General features: G+C 34.9%; 1 protein-coding gene across 3 annotated transcripts; it reads left to right on the top strand.

Annotated features, from left to right (window-relative positions):
* The first annotated feature begins 4,483 nt into the window (after positions 1-4,483).
* Positions 4,484-20,271, top strand: LOC103724147 (protein VAC14 homolog). Of its 3 annotated transcripts, none has more exons than XR_015986934.2 (20): positions 4,484-4,924; positions 5,031-5,144; positions 5,297-5,362; positions 6,622-6,711; positions 6,815-6,934; positions 7,026-7,054; positions 7,143-7,285; positions 7,377-7,471; positions 7,737-7,823; positions 7,931-8,038; positions 8,127-8,218; positions 8,400-8,481; positions 13,315-13,380; positions 14,165-14,280; positions 14,403-14,523; positions 14,622-14,783; positions 14,865-16,783; positions 16,878-16,946; positions 19,159-19,437; positions 19,771-20,271. XR_015986934.2 is itself a non-coding variant. In XM_008815314.5 (20 exons), exons 1-20 carry the CDS (start codon positions 4,835-4,837, stop codon positions 19,792-19,794), a joined length of 2,082 nt encoding a protein of 693 aa, XP_008813536.3. In that variant the 5' UTR covers positions 4,484-4,834; the 3' UTR covers positions 19,795-20,271. The 3 variants fall into 3 exon arrangements, 1 of the variants encoding a protein (XP_008813536.3); XR_003383082.4 differs by lacking the exon at positions 19,771-20,271 and adding an exon at positions 17,558-17,647 and having other exon boundaries at positions 14,865-14,993; positions 19,159-19,296; XM_008815314.5 differs by having other exon boundaries at positions 14,865-14,993.
* Positions 20,272-22,180: the final 1,909 nt, after the last annotated feature.

Here is a 22,180-nt window from a genome sequence, read left to right on the forward strand (position 1 = left end):
CCAACCCACCACCAAAACCAAACCTTTCACTTCAAAGAACTTTTCTACACCACTCATGTTTGTTAAGGTCTACCAAAGTACTTCCATATAAAAAAGCCAAGGTTGAGAGAAAGGTATAAGGTTAGGAATAAGGTTAGATGGTTAGGATAATAACTTGTTTGGAGATACCATCTCATGCTAACTTTCATTTTTCTATAACACCACCTGCAGTAGAACAGCATGCCCCACTGTAAAAATTCATAACAATTCCAATGACTTGAAAACTGCACAAACGCTGCATGATCCTTGGATGCAAACTTTTTTGATAGTTGGGGAGCATAAAACAAACAAGTACCTAGTCTCGGTTGAATGGGTTCAGCTTAATTGGACACTTACAATTGTTTGCCCCATCAAGAGAAGCTCAACCAAATTGCTTTCTTCCTTTCTTTTTTTACTGGACTAACAAGTTCCTATATGTTTCCGAATGACTGGAAACCTGTCTCCACATTTATTATTTAGTCAAGCTCACCAAGCCATCTTAGCATAGTTGATACAAATCTTATGAAAATAACATGGTTTATCTGCCCTGCATCAAAAACTCCTAATTAAAAATAACAAACATCAACTTGTACATATTTGTGATAAAACACTACATGTGCACCTTCCACAATCATTTTAGGAACGACATTGAGTCAACAAAATGTTTAGAGGTACTAAAAGCAGTGAATGGAAATGTAAAGCCCATAACAACAAGAGGCTTCTAGGAAAGTAGATCATTAGATGCCACAAGAGGATATCAAATTGGTAATAGAAAAATGTATTCTTTGCATCCATTAAACAAGCCATTGCTTACATCCTTTCTTGCAGAGAAATATTAAAAGAATCATAACAATTATATGATACCATCACTATCTTTAAGGGATGATTTCAAAAGGAGATTACTAAGGCATCAAGCAAAAATTTCACCAGAGAGAGAAAATGGAAAATCACCAAAGAGGAGAGCGGGCCGGTTGAGATCTGAGGAGAGGCGGATCTTAACTCTTGAAGAACGCCATGGATTGGTGGTGGCTATTGGTGGAGAGGAGGAGGAGAAGAAGGAGGAAGCTGGTGGAGGAAGAGGAGAAAGAGGCCGACCTGATGAAGGAGAGATGAAAGATTGATAGACAACGAGGAGGAGCTCAGCGATGGCAAAAGCGCTCTAGAATAGAAAGGAAAGGGGATGATGGTGGGTCGGGTGAAGAATTTAGGAAATATGTGGAACCCGATAATACTTATAAGCAAAGTTTTGTTATTGGCTTCTGATGATACTTATCACAACATAACAACACTATCATAAAGCATCGAAAATTTCTTATCCCTTTTTGCGGACGCTTTTGAGTGTCGTTATCTGTCGACGTTAAAAGCTACGCCGGAAAATTTTAGTATGGTAGACAACTTATTGACGCTTCTTTCTAGCGTTGGTAGATAACAGTCAGGATACCTTCTTCTTTCTATATTGGGAATGGGTTATGTGCAACCTAGTAGTATTGTTAAATATTAGGTTAGGATTACATAGTATCTACCCCCATGTATTGTATTCTTTTTGAAAAGAGATGGCGCCAATGCCCGATATATCCCGAAAAATATAGATCGACAATTGTTTGATTATTTTTGTAAATTTTAATAGATATCTATTAGCAAATAGAATTAACATATATCAAGTTGGCAGTGTTTGTGAGAAGGTATGGGGAATGTGTTACATGTGACTTGTGTAACATGGTTGGATGTTGCTTGCCTTCATAGCTGCCAAGTAGAAATATATTAGCTCTGATGGTTGACAGTTGACTACTAAAATTTATAAGAGTAATTAATAATTGGTAGCCTATAATTTAGGAGGGACATTCACTAATTATTAGAACCTATGTCATTTCAATGCATAGGGTAGAAACCTTGATGGTGCTACCTAGGTAGCATCTAGATTCTACTTGATATATATCAACTTGTTGACATACATTCACTAAACTTAAAAAAAAAAAAAATAAAAAACCTATAACATAGGAGGGATGTGCCATTTCCTGGAGCCATCTTACTTCAAAATGTGTGCAATACCTAGTATGTAATAGCATGATGATGCTAATTAGATAGTACCTAATCATATGAGGTTTAGATATTACCTAGATGTAGCACCATCATGATGCTATCTCTTATATATTACACTCATTAGAAAATAATGGCTTCAGTGGTGACATATGTCTCATTAAATTATATATCATCAACTATTAATTACTTTTCTATTCTAACAAAAATGTATTAATAGTTGTTCTTAAAATATACATAATTGGTAGTACTTGTAAAAGGGTAGTAGCACCTAGCCATGCTATCTAAGTGGCATGTAAACAGGTTGCATGCAACCAAGGTAGCATCATTTGGTGTTGCTATCCTTTTATAGATGTTGCCATTTAGATAAAATTAGCTTCAGATATTAACACAGAAAAGTGATTGGGATTTATTTTAGTGAAAAAATAGAAATAAATTGGATTGGAAAATAAAAATCATGAGTTATACATCTTTGAAAATATAAGGAATTGTTGCAAACTCAAAAATTTTATTTTAGTTTTTTAATATTTTGATTTCTAGATCAAACAGGGAACCTCTCAAACATGACTCATGTGAGAAGCGAGCATATAAAGGTACTCTTAGTGACAGGTCACTAGTGCTTCAAAGCTAGAGATAATTATAGAGGCAATTTTGGAGAGCAAAGGATAGGAATCGAACTTCATATCCAAAGATCGCATTATAATAATAGATGTTGACATGCCATCTAATTAGCAAGGACATTAATGATAACAAAATCTAAATTTAAAAAGAATTAATTGATGTAGCAGATAACTACGAAAACAACCATTTGCAAAGAGTTTTACTATGTGTACCTAGAATATACCTAGGATAAGTACAAACAGAGTTTAATATTCCCATAAACAGTAGGCATGTAGTTTGAAAGGAGATTTAATACCTATTTTTACCTGGTAGTTCACAAATAGCATTGGGGTATGAGCTGGGGTACATTAAGCATTATTTAGCTTTGAAAGTATAAGGTATTGTTCAAAACTCAAAAAAATTAATGGCTTTTTTTTTGCATAATATCCTTCTAAAAATTTAAATTTACGTAAATACCCTTTTAAATTTATATTTATTTTTGTACCCTCGTAAAACACTATTTTTGCACAAATACTCCAATATAACGGTTCTTCTAACGCCATTAATAAAAAATGTTATTTATTTTAATTAAAAATAAAATAAAATTTTGAATTACTTTTTTGTTCTCCATCGCGATCACCTTCTAAATGTTTCTTTTTGTATATATACCCATTAAGGATACTTTAGTTATTTTAATTTAAAACCATTAATTTTTTAACGGCGTTAGATGACATAGGTACATTTGCAAAAGTAATGATAAAAAAGGGGTAAAATAACAAAACAAGTGTTTTACGAGGATATACATACAAATATCAATTTTGGGAGGGTATTCATGCAAAATTCAATATTTAAGAAGGTATTCATACAAATAACTTAAAATTAATTTTGAAAAGAAATTGATTTGTAGGACAACTAGAACCACATTGATGTGTTGCATGTGAGAGGTGAGTATGTTGGTGATAACCATAAGGGCATTTTCAAAAAGTAAAGGACATGAGTTGAATTTCATCCCTGGAAGATGTTAACACTCATTTGAGTTAATAAAGATATTAATTTCAGCATAATCTAAATTACAATATTAATTTATGTAGCAACTAACTACGAAAATAACTATTTGTAAAGAGTATTGCTATGTATACCCTAGGTATGTGCATACCTATGATCAGGAGGCTTAAATGACCCTTTTGCCCTCGATAGTTCATGAAAAATCTAACTAGGGTACATATTGAGGTATTTGCTGGATACACCAAACATTATTCATCTTCGAAGATATAAAGTATTGCTAAAATCTTAAAAAATTTACTTTTTAGAATACGATTTGATTTCCAGATGAAACTAGAACCTCATAAACTTGATGTATGTGAGAAACTCTAAGTATTTCATGCATAGAGTTTGTATTATAGCAGTATACGTAGTATATTGTGGCACATCATTTGAGCTAACAAGGATATTAATTATATCTTAATCTAAATTAAAGAATTAATTAATATACCAAAGATCGACGAAGTATAATTCATCATCCAATGCCTTCTGCAAGTTAGACTTATCTCATAATGATTCATGGAAAACAAAACCATCCACAGATGTTTCGGATTATGATCCATGACCTCACTATTTTAGGGCAACTATTTACAATCTAAACTTTTTATTAAAAATAATTTATTTTAAAGTTATCTATGACTAATCTTGCTTATTAAGTGCAATGTTCTTGCTTAGCATTCACTTAAGTATTAATAAATTTTTCTTAACTTTATCGAATATTCCTCTCAATCCTTATCCAAGGGTGACATTCTCGCTTTCAAAGCAATATTTTTTAGTAACTTTCTTTTAAATTAGGAATTTGTGTCCCGTTTTGGACAGGCTTCAGTCTAGAACGCGGTGGACGCGCACCGACTCCAGCTAGCAGTAGTGAAGCAGCAGCTGAGGGAAAGGAAATTGTTCCCAAAAAGGAAAGCGAAATCAGAATACGGCCCGAGAAACCTTCAAATTTTTTTCCATCGTCTTCTCGACTCCTCCTCACTTGTGGCGCTTAGGGTTAGGGCTTCTCTCCATCGCTCGCAATCGCCAACTTGGGCGCTCGATCGGACGGGATTCGAGTTGTAGGAGGAGAAGGTCCGGAAGGGCTTCTGTGGTCCGATTTTGATCGGTTAAAGATCTCTGGCAGGGTTTTTCCGGCGACATGGGCGACTATATGTCCATAATTCCGGCGGCCGTCTTGAGGAACCTCGCGGATAAGCTTTATGAGAAGCGGAAGAATGCGGCCCTCGAGGTATGGGTATCTTCCTTTTTTAGGTTTTGTCTCTCGGTTCTTGAGGGCTTCAGGGGTGTTGGAGTTCCTAATAGTCGTTCTTGGGATTTGAAATTGGTAAAACTAGGTGGAATCGATCGTGAAGCAGCTCGCAGTTGCAGGAGAGCATGAAAAGATCAATGTGGTGATTCATTTGTTGAACGAGGACTTCACCTTCTCTCCGCAAGCCAATCATCGGAAGGTTGGTTGCATTGGTGGAACCGAGTCCTTTTCGGTTTTTTTTTTTTCAAAAGAAATTTAAGATGTGCTTCTGCAGTTTCCTTCTGTGTTATAAATCTCTCTTTTTGTTGTTTTATTTGATTTTTAATGCTTGTTTTTTGTTTACATTTGCAGGGTGGATTGATAGGGCTTGCTGCGGTGACAGTTGGGTTGACAAAAGAAGCTGCTCATTTTCTGGAGGTATGAACCGCACTTCTCGTTGGGACATCATTTTGGTTGAAACTTGTGTTATGATGATTAGGAGGGTGGGCAAAAGGGGCAGATGATGTAAACTGTTTTGGAATAATATGAAGAAGTGGAGAGTAGAAAAACAGGAGAAGAATGATTTAATCAATTAAAGGGAAACGGTGAACGCACTGGTGTTAGATCACAAATGTACAATATTCAGATAAATTGAGCCAGTTGACTTTTTGAACTGTAGTTTGAAGAACGGATGTCTGATTATAATGCGTCACCATTTGCTTTGGAGCTGATTTCAAGCACTACAATTGCTTTGTTAGAAGCTTTATTTGGTTTTTGATTGTAGATTTAAATGTTGGGTGGAGTCTAATCACAATGCCTGTGGAATCTGAAACGTGCTAGAAAAGCTTTTTTATGATTCTACTGGGTGTTTAACTCTTTGGCAAGATTTCTAGTTGTTTAGGGTTTGTTTTCCCCTCCATTTGAGGCAGCCAAAACCTATACAATAAGAATAAATTATTTTATGAATGGATTGCTTACTTTTGGTGGATCTCATAAACTCTAATTTGAATTCCTAAGGCTTCTTTTTTCCCCTTCAAGTTTTCATTGTCTCCCATTAATAGATGCTGATAAACTCATCAAAATACCTTATGGAGGATGATTGTAGCTGTCAAAGTTACTTGATTGTATTCCATACTTATGTGATTAACCTATTTATCTAATTTGAAAAGAAAATGACATAGAGATTTACTTAACCATGGAAGAGTTGTTCTTGTTTTTCAAAGAGAAGTAGGCTTATATTTGCTGCATCTATGAGACATTTAGGCCTTACCTAGCCTCTCATTTTGAAGACAATGATGTTAACTAAGGCATCTTTTCCTAATTGAGAGTTGCATATTTTTATTTAGCATTATGTCACTGACGGAGTAGTTCATGACTTAGTGTTCATGATAAGACAAACTAAAACAAAATGAGCTGAACATACTCTGCAGGTGATTGAGGGAAAAAAAGAGATCAGAACCAAAGATATCAAGAGATAGGAATTAAGTCCTCTAATAAGTTCTATTGTCATATTCCAATAGGTTTAGAATAGAAGAAATATGGAGAAAGAATATTATAAACGCCAAATGCATTTGGGCTTGGAAACCATCTGACTCGATAATCCACGTGGTTTCCTTTCTTTCAAATATGAAATATATGACAAATATCAGCTACATTTGCCCACATCAATATTTGTTCTGATTGTGTTCAATTTTCAGCAAATTGTTCCTCCTGTGCTTAACTCCTTCCTTGATCAAGACAGCAGGGTTCGTTATTATGCTTGTGAAGCACTTTATAATATAGCAAAGGTGAGCCCAGTCAATGTAGCTACTTGGATTCCCTTGGGTATCCTTTTTTAGTGCAACTTTATGCTCTGCAATGCCTAACTGATTTTTTCTAGCTGTTGCGTAGGTTGTAAGAGGAGATTCCATCATATTTTTCAATAAAATATTTGATGCACTTTGTAAGCTTTCAGCGGACTCAGATGCAAATGTGCAGAGTGCTGCTCATCTTCTAGATCGGCTTGTAAAGGTAATGCAAGACTTGAGTCTTCTGTATATTCGTTTCTAACATTTTTAGCTTCTCTCTCTGTGTTATAATTCTGGTTGTTTTTTATAAACAGGATATTGTAACTGAAGGTGATCAATTCAGGTGCACCATCTGGCCCAATTCGCTTCAGCTTTTTCTTTAGTTGGAAAACATGCTTCCATTACATTTTTCTTTTCTATTCTTCATAAAGCATAGAAGAATTTATACCTCTTTTGAGAGAGCGCATGAATGTACTCAACCCTTACGTGCGCCAATTTTTGGTGGGATGGATCACCGTACTGGATAGTGTTCCAGAAATTGATATGCTTGGCTTCCTTCCAGAATTTCTCGATGGTAATATGTTTGAAATACTATGACCTCTTATATCATCTGCATAACTTACCTGTTGGTTTAAATGGCATCTTACTGAAATTCTTTAAAGCAGGGTTATTCAACATGTTAAGTGATTCTAGCCATGAGATACGACAACAAGCTGATTCTGCACTTTCTGAATTTCTTCAAGAAATAAAGAACAGTCCAGTAAGGCTTTCATTGTCAAGCAAAGATGTTTCATAATAATTTACTTTGAGATTACATTAGAAGCCCCTGACGATTGTTTCTTTTTAAGGGCTATCATTAGATATTGGCTATTGCTGATGTGTAATTAGAAATTTCAAAAATTGATTATTTTACTGTAGCTGGAAATCTGCTGCAATTTATAATCATTCTTTATTGCTCAAGTGTTGAGGACACTTAACATTTCAATTACCTCTACTTATCTAATTTAACAAGTGCTACCCTGAAGAATGTAGATTACGGTCGGATGGTTGAGATATTGGTACAAAGGGCAAGTTCCACTGACGAATTTACACGTTTGACATCTATCACATGGGTAAGAATAAAGTTGTTATATTTCACATTACTTATCTTTTATTTTTTTGCTGGTTTTTGCGCTAAGGATTTATGTTTTCTTTGCATCCACTGGATCGTGCTATGCAGATAAATGAATTTGTAAGGCTTGGTGGTGACCAGCTTGTTCCTTATTACGCTGATATTTTGGCAGCCATACTACCCTGCATATCTGACAAGGAAGAGAAGATCAAAATAGTAAGATTTAGCCCTCTTTTTACAATTCCTGTATATAAGTTTTGAATAAAAGTTTCTTTATGCTTTCTTATATCTTTTGATTGTTTAGGTTTCTCGTGAAACCAATGAAATGCTTCGTGCAAATCGTGCTGATCCATCCGAGGGATTTGACATAGGATCAATTCTCTCCATTGTGAAGAGGTGCTTTCTTGTCTATTACATAAAATAACTAGGGCCAGGAGCTCTTATGACTTCATAAGTCACAGGAGAAAATTCTGTAGGAATGAGTCCTTGTTTTCTGTATGATTATCTTGGAGATTATTTTTATACTTGAAAAGCTATATATTTTACATTCATGATTTTTTCTGATTTTCGATATCAGACAATTAGCTAGTGAATGGGAAGCTACACGAGTTGAGGCTTTGCATTGGATTGCAACACTATTGGCGCAGCATCGAGCTGAGGTAGTAAGCCTCTGTTCATTCATCTTGATGATGCATTCTTTTTGTATGTATGAAAGAAATGTCCTTTGAAGTTAGGGGGACACTTTCATATGTTTCATTATTTCTATTTTCTAAACAAATATGACCTTGTATTTCTCTTTGATGCGGTAATGTTGTAAAAGTAGGAGTTAGAATAAAAAAATATTGCTCTTTGGGTGAATTTAGCATAGATGAGGATTTCTTGGTGGATCAAGGTTTAAAGTACCATACTATGGGGATGCATTGGTGATACACCAGGATGGTATGTATAGATATACGTCGTTGTATATGCTCATGGTTTGCTGATGCGGAGCAGTACGACATGCAATATGTACTGGTAGGTATCGTGGTTTAGGACATTAAGGAGTAGTACATACTGTACTATGGTCATTTTGTCATACCTTGAGGTGGTTATATGGTAAAGCAAGGAAGGCATGGTCGGTGATGAGTTGATGAGAGTAAATCTAATAGTTATTCTGATACAGGATAAAGCTTTTATTGTAAATTGAAATGGTTTGGTCATGTTCAATTGAGACTGGAAGAGGGACCAATAAGGAAAGATCAAAAGATATGCAAGTGCATGTATAAGTAGTTTTACATAAGTCTAAGATTATGTGGATTTTGGTAGTGCATTGTGTTTGAACAAAGGTCTAATTGACTTACTTTTACATACAAATGAGTGGCCAAAAATAATGTGGTGACTTTATTTGAAACATTTGGAGTTTAGATTAGGTACTGTAAATTTTTAAAGAGATAATAACACTAAAAGAGATGGTTAAAGGGGCTTTCTATTTTTGGTGTTTTAAAGATGTCTATTCCATTAACATATCAACTACAACTTGTAAACTATTAATACATTAACTTGGAAGTTGTATTGAATTTAGGTGTCTGAGTTATGTTTTCTCTTCGGTCATTTCCATTTTTTTTCTTTTTCTTACTGTTGTTTCCTCTATCTCATTAACTTTCCTTTCTGGACTTCCCTTCTCTGGTTCTTTCTCATCTTGATTTTGTCCTTTTTTTTATCTAAATTTTTTTTAGGCATATACCAAGGCAGTTGGGGTACCCCATTTTTTAGTGTCATATAGCTATCCGGATAGTCTTATTGCCAGAAACCAAACTTAGAAGCATTAGGATTTGATGGTAAATCTTTTTTCTTGTCTGCCTTTCACTTTTTAATTCAAAGCCATCAACAGACACACGACGTCAAAAGAAGTCACAAATTGGCTATAACAAAGAACTTTGAAATTGTCTTGAGATTAACTTATTTGAAGATGAGCTTTCATCTTTTTTGACCACAAAACGTACCCATTCGGTCAAAATTAAGTTTCCTCTTAAAAGATAAACTCAGGGAATGCCATTTAAGGATAATTATCCAAACAGTGGCTTGTATTTAGTGTAAGAATCTCATGGAAGAGAGAATCTTGTGCTTTTGTCTTCATATTTTAGCATCATTATGAACCGGAAAATAAGGAGGGTTACCTCTTTAAAATTCAATATCATTTTAGTTTCTCCTAAATGTGAGTTTAACAACTTTTTTGCTACCACAATAGTTATGTGTCTTAGCATGATTTTCTGGCAGTACTGATCATGTGATAAAGGTTATTCTGTATCAGATACTAAAAACTAAACAAACTCATACAATTCCCTTGTCTAAAGTTACTTATCCATTAAATATATAATGACATTGTGTATCCTAGTTTATTCAAAATGCTTAGTCGAAAGCTCTTATTACCTGTAAACCCTTCTACACTATAGGTTTATGAATAAACTTGACTGGAAATGGTCCAGGGTCTATCAAAACTTGGACCCAAATCATATTTCCTGTATTAAATGCGCCTTGGCTAGTAAAAAACCTTTAGTTTGGTCAAGGATATATGTTTCCACCAGAACCGAGTCGAGATTGACTGAAATTTCAGTTTCAGTCAGTTACAGTAAGCTTTGGCCAGTTTCAACTGGTTTAGAAGCCCCAGCTTCCTGAAACTGCCTGAAACTATTATTTCTTGTTAAAAAGATGTTAAATGACTATAAATGGAACAATGAAAAAGGTCCCAGAAGGATTAAAGTCATTAAACTAATTGGCTTATTATCTAGATTATGTGCGGCCATTCATAAAGTGGGGGAGTGATTTTAGGGTCCAACATTTGGTATTAAAGCAACAGGTAATGCTCTAGCCACATGTTTAATTTATCAGTAACACACACTGGACATATATTATCAAGTAAATTTCCATGTATATAAAGCATTCAGATAAGGAAACAGAATATATTTACATAATCTAATTAAATATCTTGATTAAACTTTAAGCAATATCACTTCGTCTTTCATGAGCATACTTGAAAATTTTGACATGTGCAAGCTACTGTTGCATGACCATTATATCAAATGTGAGCAACAATGACTTCTAAGATTCAAGAAAAAGTGAGTGCTGTATGCTTTACATCTTGAAGATACTAGAACAGAATCTTGAAGATACTAGACCATAATAATACTAAGGTTCCCTCAATAAATGAACTGCCTTATTAAGCAAAATAGTGTCAATTTATTAAAAAAACTGAAAAGAGAATATTTTATTTTGCAATAAAATTATTACTCAAATACAAAATAATTGATGTAAAATAACTTGCCTTGATTTCTTTTATTTTTTTAAGCTTTCTATTTTTTGGATTTTATTTTGACTTTTTTGATGGAAGCTCTAAAACTCGCAGTGGAACCAGCCAAACCATTGAAACTGCCAAAACTGAAACTCTACTGGGGGTTCCAAACTGAAAACAAAACCAAAAACCGAGGTTTAGAACCTTTGGTGTAATCTTTTGCATGCTTGGCTATGCATGCATACTTTTGTGTGTGTGTGTGTGTGTGAGAGAGAGAGAGAGAGAGAGAATTTTAGGCGTATCGGCAAGGTGACATCAAGGTTTGAATTAGCAGGATGTGATTGTCGTTCAGATATAATGAAAAGTAAATAAATCTCAGTGAATATTGAAGACTTTATAGGTTTTAAAGTGTATCTTATTTTTACAAGGAAGTCAATGAAATGTTGAAGTTGTGATGAAGCATTGGTTTTTGAAGGAACATGTTAGTTAAGTGAGCACAAATACAAGGTCGTAATATCTCGGACTAAGTTCAACCAAAAAGGTGCTTAACCAGGTTAAACTTGTTTTACCCCCAGATAAAATAAGTTTAACCTGCAGAAGTCCCTTCTACCTCTCTCTTTTTTCCCCCACTTTTCTCCACAATTTATGCCACTTAGTTGTATTTGCAATGGGTCAGTTTTGGCTTGCCGAAGGAAATCCTTGACTTGTACTTGATTTGAGTAGAATTGAGTGGAAACAGACCCAAACCAGAAATAATTAAGAGAAAGCTTGGATTTTTGGTTCTGATGTGTAGGCCTGGGCTTGGATTTGAGCATAGCTTTAATTGTCTTGTAGTTGGGCTTTCAAGAAGGCTTAACTGTAACTGGCCCTACTAAATATTGATATTGACGTTCTCCATCTGTTACTTTTACCATAATGCCTACATTATATTACTTGCTTTCTCATTGCCAACCTCTTAAACCATGTTCGAGAAAGGACTCTATTTCCAACTGGTTTGTAATTCACTATGTAAGTAAACATCTTATTCCAATTGACAGAATGTGAATCTTTTCCAGTCTTAATTTATTCCTCTTCGCCAAAGAAAGGCACATCTAGTTCTTTTAATTTGGATAGCATATGGATACCCAATCTAGAGCCTATATAGTGTATGTATCGACATTTTCTGGGTATGAAGGCTGGACTAGATATAATCTATAAGAATTTGTGGAAATGATTTTTTGTTTCAAACCTTTTTATCAAATCTTTTCTGCAATGTGTCAAACCTTTTTATCAAATCTTTTCTGTAATGTGTCTTAATGATCTGTTCTCTCTCCTAATTCAGAGGAAATCCTAACTAGGTCATAGGTCAAGATTCCTGTTTGCAGAACACCTCAACCCCAAAGTTCAGATCCCAACAAAAGAACTTCTTCAAATTTCTGTTGAAGCCAAACACCTCTGGGAGGCCTGCTGGTATTTTAAGATTTGTCAATCTTAATATAGTAGTCACAAACCATGGCATTATCAACATATAATGACTATTCAGTGCTGCACCATGACATACTTTGAAGCTTTTACCTTCCTGATGATTTATCTTAATGCACACCTGCATTGTGAAGGTAAAAACCCTGCTCAAATCCTTGCAACTTCTTTTAGCTGGTAGACGTGCAGCAGTGGAATTGGTAATTTTCATCCAAGCAATGTCAGTTACAAAATTTCTATCTGTTATGTAGAAATTCCAATCTGAGAACTAGGACTTAAGATTTGCTCAGGTCTCATCTTAGTTAATGTAGATCATTTTTTGGGTGAGCAAGAATTGATTCAGATTAGAAAGTCTAACATGTAGAGTCAAATCTGATTTCTGTCATAGTGTAATGCATGGTCAGCTTCAGATTGGGCTTGGTCAGCCTGGCATATTTGCAGCTGTAGTTTAAGCAAATGTTGAAGAAATGAGCATGCATTTTCTTTCTTCTCTCTCTCTCTCTTGTGAATGCATGTGTATACATATGAACGTAATATATTTGTGATTATTCATTCAGGTGTTTGTATTTGCTGATTTTTCTGTGAACCCATTTTAAATATTGGGAGCAAAATGCCGATTCATTGCTGTTTTTAAGTTGTTTCTGGATGCTGGAATCTGGCATTAGTATTCATATCGCTTCTGGATCCCCCCACCCCCCACGCCTACGCAGACGAATGATGCTTGTTTATGAAGAAGTTCTAAATTTCATATTTGTTTGTGAAACAGGTCATTTCTTACCTGAATGATATCGTTGACTCTCTTTTGAGGGCATTTTCAGATCCTTCCGACGAGGTATGTTTCTTCACTGATGTGGGTTACTAGACAATTTCTTGGACCTGGGTTGGGAAGAAAAGGGAAAAGAACATGGTGTGGTATAATCTCATCCATCTGAAGCATATCATTTAGACTTGCAGAATGCCACCCTCTCTCATGAAATTGGCTAAAAAAATCAAGAAGTATAATTCCTCAAACAATTTCCATGTAGTTCATAAACCATATCTTCAACTTGGACTGCGTCAAAATTGAGTATCTATTTTTTTGTTCTGATCCACAAGGGTCTTTTCTTTAAATGCAGATAGCTTGTTGATTACCTTCATAAGTAAATAGGTGTTGATGCAACTTTCAGGCATATTACAAACCTTTTTAGGCTTATTGCATCCAGAAATTGAATCTTCCCCAGTTGAGTACATATATAATAAGAGGGCCCTGATTTTGTTAGTTTAGGGGAACTGATAACATTACATCTTGTCCTGTTGTGCCTGTTGGATGTTTGCTAGCTTTCTTCCAAGCACCTTTTTGCCTTGCCTCCCCTGTGAATTGAACTGAGAAAAGAGAGAGATGATAATTTTTTGCCTTTCCTGTTTTCGATTTTGTATCTTCAAATCTACGTGGCTGCAATTTTATTTGAATTTTGTAACTTGTAGTCATAGACTTGTATATCATGTTTCAATCATCCACAGATCATTAACAGCTTTGTTAGTATTATGTTTTGCATCATAATATACAAAAGCAATATCGAGCTTTCAAGTTTTATTTTTCTTGTGTACGATCAAGACATTGTGTTATTTACATGCAGGTGGTTTTGCTGGTGCTAGAAGTGCATGCAAGCATAGCACGAGATATAACACACTTCCGCCAACTTGTTGGTCTTCTAGTTCATAATTTTCGATCAAACCACTTGCTTCTTGAAAAGTAAGTTTTGGCCTCTCATTTCAGCAGTGCAATTTTTTTCAAACCCTTAAATAAGAAACAAAGGTTTAGTCTCCTTTTATTTGGAAAGAAAATAACTAAAAATGGATTACTTTATACTTCAGGCGCGGTGCTTTGATAATACGCCGACTTTGTGTGCTTTTGGATGCGGAATGCGTTTATCGAGAATTTTCTGCAATTTTAGAGGGAGAAGATGACTTGGATTTTGCAGCCATTATGGTTCAGGTTTTCTGATTTCTAGGATCTCTAATTTGCTTCAAGAGAAAACAATCAAAATGAAAGATTTCTAAGTTGCTTACTATGATCCATTATTTTGATCTTAGGCTTTAAATGTGATTTTACTCACTTCATCTGAGCTTACTGGGTTAAGAGCACTTCTAAAGAAATCCTTGGTGCATCCTGCTGGCAAAGACTTATTTATTTCTTTGTATTCTTCCTGGTGCCATTCATCAGTTGCACTGATTAGTTTATGTTTACTAGCTCAGGTAGTATATTTCTTAACAGCTACTTGCAATTTGCCTGGATCGTTCTTCCTATTCTTTTAATAATTGTCATCTGTTCTACAGGCTTACCATCACACCAATTTCATAATTCAGTCACTAGGAGAAGACGACATAAATGAGAAGTTCTTCAGACAACTAGATAAGTTGATCCGCTTGGTTGAGACTCCAGTTTTTGCTTATCTAAGATTGCAAGTATGCACTTTCTTTTTGTTTCTATTTGTATGTAAATGTTATCATTCTGAGTCAAGTCAAACTCTATATGCTTGAACTTAGTTTTTCTCATATGCTGCATATTTGTTTCTAAAACTGCTCAATATTCTGTCTGACCAATTGATTTGGTTATCGTATTAATTTGAAATTGCTCTTGCAAGGATATATGCTATCAGGTATCCAGAATCGAGAAGTCCCTTGAAGGGATCCACTCCTTTATAAATCCAAGAAATATGATCCTGAGGGCTTTTTGCATCAGTCTCAATATTTTGCCAATATTACGTATATAGACCTACCTTATCCCTATTTACAATCTGACCCATATAACATCCACCTATTTTATAGTGAACACCTTGGTTATGAATAACAGATTGACAGCCAGTTTTTTAAGCATTCGATGGGACCATTCTGAGTTAGGGGATGAAATTAACCCGTTGTGAAGCAAACAAAAAATTAATTTAGCACTAGGGTTCGCTGAACTCTCCCTGATCTTCCCTTCCTAAGGTATAAGAAAGAAAACCATATCTCTAACCCGAATTTTCAATATGATAAGTGAAAAAGTTTCTAGGCCATTTGAGCTCCCCTTGGTCTTCCCCCTCCCAAAAAAGGAAGACTAAGAAAAAGAAAAGCATGTCTCTAATTACAATTTTCAATTGGCAATAGTAAAAGGAGAGAGAATACTGACTTACAAGAGATTTCTAAGTTCTTGCTAAAAATTAGCAGAAACAAATTTCCCTTATACTTTTTCAAAATCATTCATAATGATTCTCCATATACAGAGCCTTCAACCCTCGTCTTCTTGGGTGGGTTGAAGGGGCATCTATAGAAGCTTGCACCCCTTCATGTCCTTGTTTGACATGGACACTTTTCTCCTCTGCTCCGGCACCGCCATTCTATTTGCACCCTGTCACACCTGAGCTCCATTGACGATAAGCACAAATACTGCAACTCCACACTCTCACTCTCCGCCATTTTTGGCTTCATGCTGAGATATTGAGACAAAATGACTCCGATTTCATTCTAGAGAGCCCCAAAATGAGTTAAAAATATCTCTTTTTAGGTTGTCTTCATTTCGTTTACTTTTTGTGCAAGGGGTGGGATAACAGCCAGGTGGCAGCCATGGGAAGTCCTCCCCTCAAATGATGTGGTGGTTGATGCAAAAGCTGGTGCATTTTGCATGATAAGAGTGAAATGGTTGATAGGTATTTCACACGTGAGGGTTATAATTGCCTTAGTTGGGAGGGAAATCATAGTAGGTGGATGAGGAGGATGCAGAAGGCTTGGATGGAAGTAGTGAGAAATGACTTAAAAGAGATTTTCTATCCTGTCAAACTTGTCCTTGGATAATAACCAATGGTATAGCAAAATTAGTATAGGTGAACTCATATTGATTGGGAAAAAAAGACATTAGATATTTATTATTGGATATAAGGTGAGTATTGCACTAATTCTGCAAATGTGCTTTTACATACTTTTAAATTTTTTTAATATACTCTGCAATTTATTAGTTTTTGTAGCTTGGGAGTAAAATTATTTTTGTTGGCCATACAGGACTGTCACTTCTCAAGAAATTCTCCTGTTACCTTTGGGTTCTCTGTCATTCTTCTACTCTTTTACTGTGATTTCTTGTAATTTCATAGCTGCTAACTATGTTTGATCTCTAAAAAAATCTAGTTAATCTACCAATTTCCATATGCATTGGAAGTCCTATTAACTGGGTTTAATATCTTTTTTGCATAGGTATAATGTAAATTTGCTGACATCACTCTCTTGTTAGTATCACTGTTGAGAAACCTGAGTGTTCTGGAAGCTAGTAAGATATGGATCTTTTTTCATTCCATTAACTTAAAATTGTATGTTTTGCAGCTCCTTGAGCCTGGAAAGTTTTTATGGTTGTTGAGGGCATTGTATGGTCTTCTGATGTTATTACCCCAGGTAAATTCATGTGCTCTATATCTTTTAAGTTATTTGTAGTGTTTCGCATGCGTCTTCAATACATGTAAAAGCCATAATTGCATTTAATTTGGTAGCTAAGAGGATGAAACTTGGTTACTTAATTTCCCAATAAATAGTGAGCCAGATTAAGAAGTGTGCTAGTTATAAATAAAACTAATAGCAAATGTATAAGTATATATTTTTCTATCCATATCTGATGTTATTTGTAATGTTTCACATGTGTCTTCAGTACATGTCAAAGCCATAGTTGCATTTAGTTCCTAAATGACTAGTGATCCAGATATAGAAGTATGCTAGTTATCAATAACACATTAGCAAATGTATAAATATATTTGCTTCTATTCCTATCTATCTTGTGCTCTGGCATCTTTGTAGGTTCTTTTTCTTCCAAGACAGCAATTAAACTAATGTTAAGATCTATTTGAAATCATGATAGTCTTTTGGATCAATTTGTTTATACCTATGAGCTTATTAAAGTTTAGAAGATTATATAGTGTGCATGGATCAAGGCCTTTGCTTTGAATTATCAAAGAGATCAATAAAAACAATTGATTATTTTTTTGGTGACAGTACATTTATTCTTTGGGCAGAAGCATCATCTAAGGTTGAGTTATTAGTCTTCTCCAAGCTTGACATTTTGTACATCCAAAGTGAACATGCTGGGAAGCAGACTTCCACAGGCAATTGTTTTAGACTATATTGAAATGGCAACTTTTCCATACATATCTGTCTTTATCGTTCACCTTTTTAAATTTTATGGTGTCTTCTTAATTTTCAGAACTATACAATTTTGAAACTACATAATATTTTTTTCATTTAGAAGCTATTTATAATATCGCTTTTACTTAATCTGACATTTATTTCCACTATGTTGCTGAAAACCTAAAAGATTGTAGTTTACACATGTGACTCAAGTAGAGCGCCACTGCTTAGTTGAACTTCACCCTACATTGAAGTTTCTTCTGGAAACTGAGGTTTCTGCTATTCAGTCGGTTCTTTTTTAAAGTACTTTCTACAGTTGCCTGTTGCAAGAGTTTTTCTCAGTATGACTACAATATGAGTGGTAGAATAGAACCTTAATGTTTCAATTACAAGTTAGAAACTGGTCTGTGGCTGGGCTGCCATACTAAAAAAATTTATGTGTGACTTACTATTAAAATACTGGCTGTAGAGATTTGGCTGTTGCAATTATTATTAAACTGATTGCAAGTGCTTGTTTCCAAATGTAAACTATCACTTTTTAAGATGGGTATGTTGAGAAAAGTTTACTAAAGGGGAAGGGGAAAACTTTCTAGGATATCAGCCTGGATTGCTTTTGTAGGCTTGATAGTGCCAAAAAATAATGATAAATATGTTGTATGAAACATATAGCTTTTGGTATAAGCAACTTGCATTAAATAATGCCTTGATCCCAAATAATTAAATTGTTTCTTTTTTTATGGGGTACCAAGGGATGTCTCAATCATGCTTGTATTAGTCCTGTATCCTACAACTTGTACATGTTAATGAACTAAATGCTGAATGAATATAAGATCTTTCTATGTGAAATCAATGTAAATATGAGAATAGAAGCATGAGAAGAATTTTCTCGACCTATAACTAACCTATATTAGCATATCTGATTTCCATTTTTGTCATGTGGAGGGCCTCCCTAAGCCTCCATGCTTTTAGCATGCCTCCAGGAAAACAGACCTTTCGTGCCTCTGGAGGTGTAGTTACTATTTTTTTTTTCCGATGGTCCAGTCCAAATCACTAATATATCTGTTACCCTAAATAAAAATTGAGAAGAAAGGTAAAGAGCCATAAAAAATGAAACCATAGATTGTCTAGGATGATCAAGGATAAAAAATAAAAAGAAGAATATAGACCTGTGCTGCTATGCTTCATCTTTTACCAGTGCTTCATGCATGGTTTAAGACAATACGTGGTGATATGGACCAATGTGAATGATGCAATTCAACAGACCCCTATACTGTATCAATTATATATCGACACATCATGTATACTAAGCTACAGTATGGTACGGACTGGCACTTTTAATCCAGATTGGTGCATCCAGTGCTCATATTACTTACCCCTATCATTTTCTTTTTTGACATGTATTCTTTATAGCTTTGACCTGGTACTGTATAGAATTGTTCAGTTGGGAAGTATGTTCTTATGCTATGTATATCTTTATTTGTGAATGCAGCAAAGTGCAACCTTCAAGATATTACAGACTCGATTAAAGACAGTGCCATCATATGCTCTCAATAGTGAGCAACTCAAGCGTGCATTATCAGGGAACCCATACTCACAGATTCTTCAGATTACTGATGACACAAATAAGACTCATGATGCAGGAAACATGTGCAGTGCAATCAACTTTCCATCTAGGATGCAACAATTTCGGAACATGCAGCAGCGACATCGCATGCATATGAAAACGAAATTGCAGTCCCGCCATTCAACTTCTTCAATGCTATCACAGGTTTGGGGTCATGGCAAATTGTAGAATGTCAAAAGATCAGCTTTTATTTGCTTCTTGCTATCTTCACAATTATCACAACTCAAAAAGTTGCAGCAGCCCTTGTTTGAGGTGTTGTTTGATGTAGCATGAATTTGCATTTGCACCAAACTTCTGCATTGATGTACTATGTCAAGATAACTTTACGAACAATGACTAGGATACATTATCGCCCTATATTGCTTATGGCCAAGTGCCATGAATACAGATGTAACTTTTGTCTGTCTCATTACCGGCTTTTGATACTTCGAATTTATCTGTGTAACTGGAGTTACTGAGTTTTCTTAAAATGTGCAGGAATTGAAGGTTCTGAAGATCTGAAGGTTCTAGCCGCCCCTCACCAGTTCCAGACATCAGCAGCCCCTCATCTAGGTCATCATGGTCAACTGCAGGACAATCATAACACTGACTCCAATGTTTAGTTTGTGCTGCTTTGGATCTCTTCGGATCAATCTCGGCATCAAAAATTACATGAATCAGTAGGCTTACATGCTAGAGATTTAGTTGTAAATCCTCTCTTTTCTTTTTTGTCTTTGCCCCCCTTCACCATTGGTCCATATTCTATGGGATTGAGAATTGAGATGGTAGGAATTGTGGATGATCTAAACAGGCTTTACCAGTGTCAGGGCTATTCCTTGTATTATCAGACTAGGTATGCTCGTATGGTTTTGTATTTTTTTGTGAGGACCATATGAGCCAGAGCCAAGGGAAGTATTTTGTATGGTGGGGTTAAGTTGGTTGCACAAATTCAGCTGATTCGACAATCCCAATTATGATATAGTCAGACTTTTCTGTTTATATTTTTTTCTTAAACTGTTGCAAATTGTTTCATTATTTTTATTGGTCTCTTGATATCTGGGTGAATGGCTTTGTAGTTCACTACTGCTATCCTAGGTTGGTTTAACATCAAAAGCTTTGTTGCCGGCATCATCCATGTCTAAAATGGAGTTTGTTCTTAATACATTATCAATTCAATATATTTTAAATCCTAAATTTGTGTACCCCAATTCTGAAAGAAGCAATTATTGCATGGTGATTCTTGCAACATGGCAGCAATGCAACATTCTCTGGTCTGAGCAATGTAACTCTGCCTTGTAAAATATTTTTTCATTTCATAAATGTCGGTGGGTTTACGTTTTCTTTTTTTTAATCCCGTCGGCGGGACATTTGGCCGTTGGCCATCTCCATTCTCTCTGCTTCACTTCTTTGCCGTGGTCTCTGCAATTACTTTATTACTTGATCTGTTCCATATAGAATGGCCAATAGTTGATTCTGTGGCACATTGACTAGCAGTATCGTTATATGTCTGGTGCTTTTATTGCTTTGAGTGAACGCCTCATCAAATTAGCTCTGATTAATTAATCGTATCCTGTTGTGATATTTCTTCCTCCGGGGTTTTGATGGGTGATATCTCATATATTTTTGATGCTTCGAAGGGTCTGTTTGGATGATTAAGCTTAAAATCTATACAATTTGTGGGTTCGAAGGATCTGTTTGGATGATTGATTCGTGGGTTGGGCTACTATTGACAAGATGTTGAATTTATATTTATAAATATATGGGATTAGCTTCGGAATGGGTCAGCCCAAATTAGAGATAAAAATAAAAGGTAGATGATCTGTTGAGGATTTTTGATTTGGGTGATCTGGTGAACATACTGATTTCTCATAGCATGAATCAGGGAAAGCAATATAAGTTTGAACATTTTCAGGAGGCTGGATCAGGTTTGCACTAGTCAAGTACAAGACAAAAAGAAATCAAAATTTGAGCCCTAAATTCCTCAAATTAAAAGAGTAAATGACTACAGATTTTGAGGGATATTAAGATTCTCAATTCAAAAGTGGAAAGGGGCACAATGGAGGAATCTAGCTTCAGCAGATGCCAATTGGCCAGCAGTTAAGGAATTCAAATAGCTAACAGTTTCTTCTTTTTAACTCCTCATTTTCTTCTTTCTTTCTTTCTTTCCCTCAACCACCTTGGCTTTCCTTCCTCCTTCACTTTTCTAATTCAGCAATAGCAGCCACAACTTAGGCATTAGCAACAACAGCTAGATGCAACAACAACAACAGAGAGGAGAAAAGGAGAAAATGTATGGAGATGGAATTATTGAGACAAATATTTTATTACTTTCAGTATTTGAATAATTACCCTCTCTTTATCTCTCAATAATGATCTCTTTTAGGTATTATTTCCATGTAAAATATTGAATATTTAGTTTCTTTATTTCTGACAACCCACCTAGAATCTAAGTACTAGGCATCCCCACTATCGAATACCCGATAAAACTTAAAAGTTTTAAAAAGAATGACAGTGGAGCAAGAACTATTAAAAGCATCAATGATCCATAAACATTGCCAGCATTTTAAACCTTACATGCTTTGCAAGAGGAAAATTCCTATACAGCATTGTAAAATGAATTCTGGTTACCTTACCAGCATGGCAAAATAATTTTTGATTTAAGTAATTTCAGTAGTTCTGTGGCTTCTTTAATTTCAGCAATTCCGAACAAAAAAAAAAGTTAAAAATACCCATCCAGCCTAGTGAAATAAATAAACAAATTAGACATCATCTCGAAATATATATATATATATATATATATATATATATATATATATATATATATATATATATATATATATATATATATATATATATATATATATATATATATATATATATATATATATATATATATATTGTTTAAGGA

This window comes from Phoenix dactylifera, chromosome 5 (assembly GCF_051530095.1).
Source record: "Phoenix dactylifera cultivar Ajwa chromosome 5, Ajwa_hap1_PhDact_Kaust_v1.1, whole genome shotgun sequence".
Lineage (NCBI taxonomy): Eukaryota > Viridiplantae > Streptophyta > Magnoliopsida > Arecales > Arecaceae > Phoenix > Phoenix dactylifera.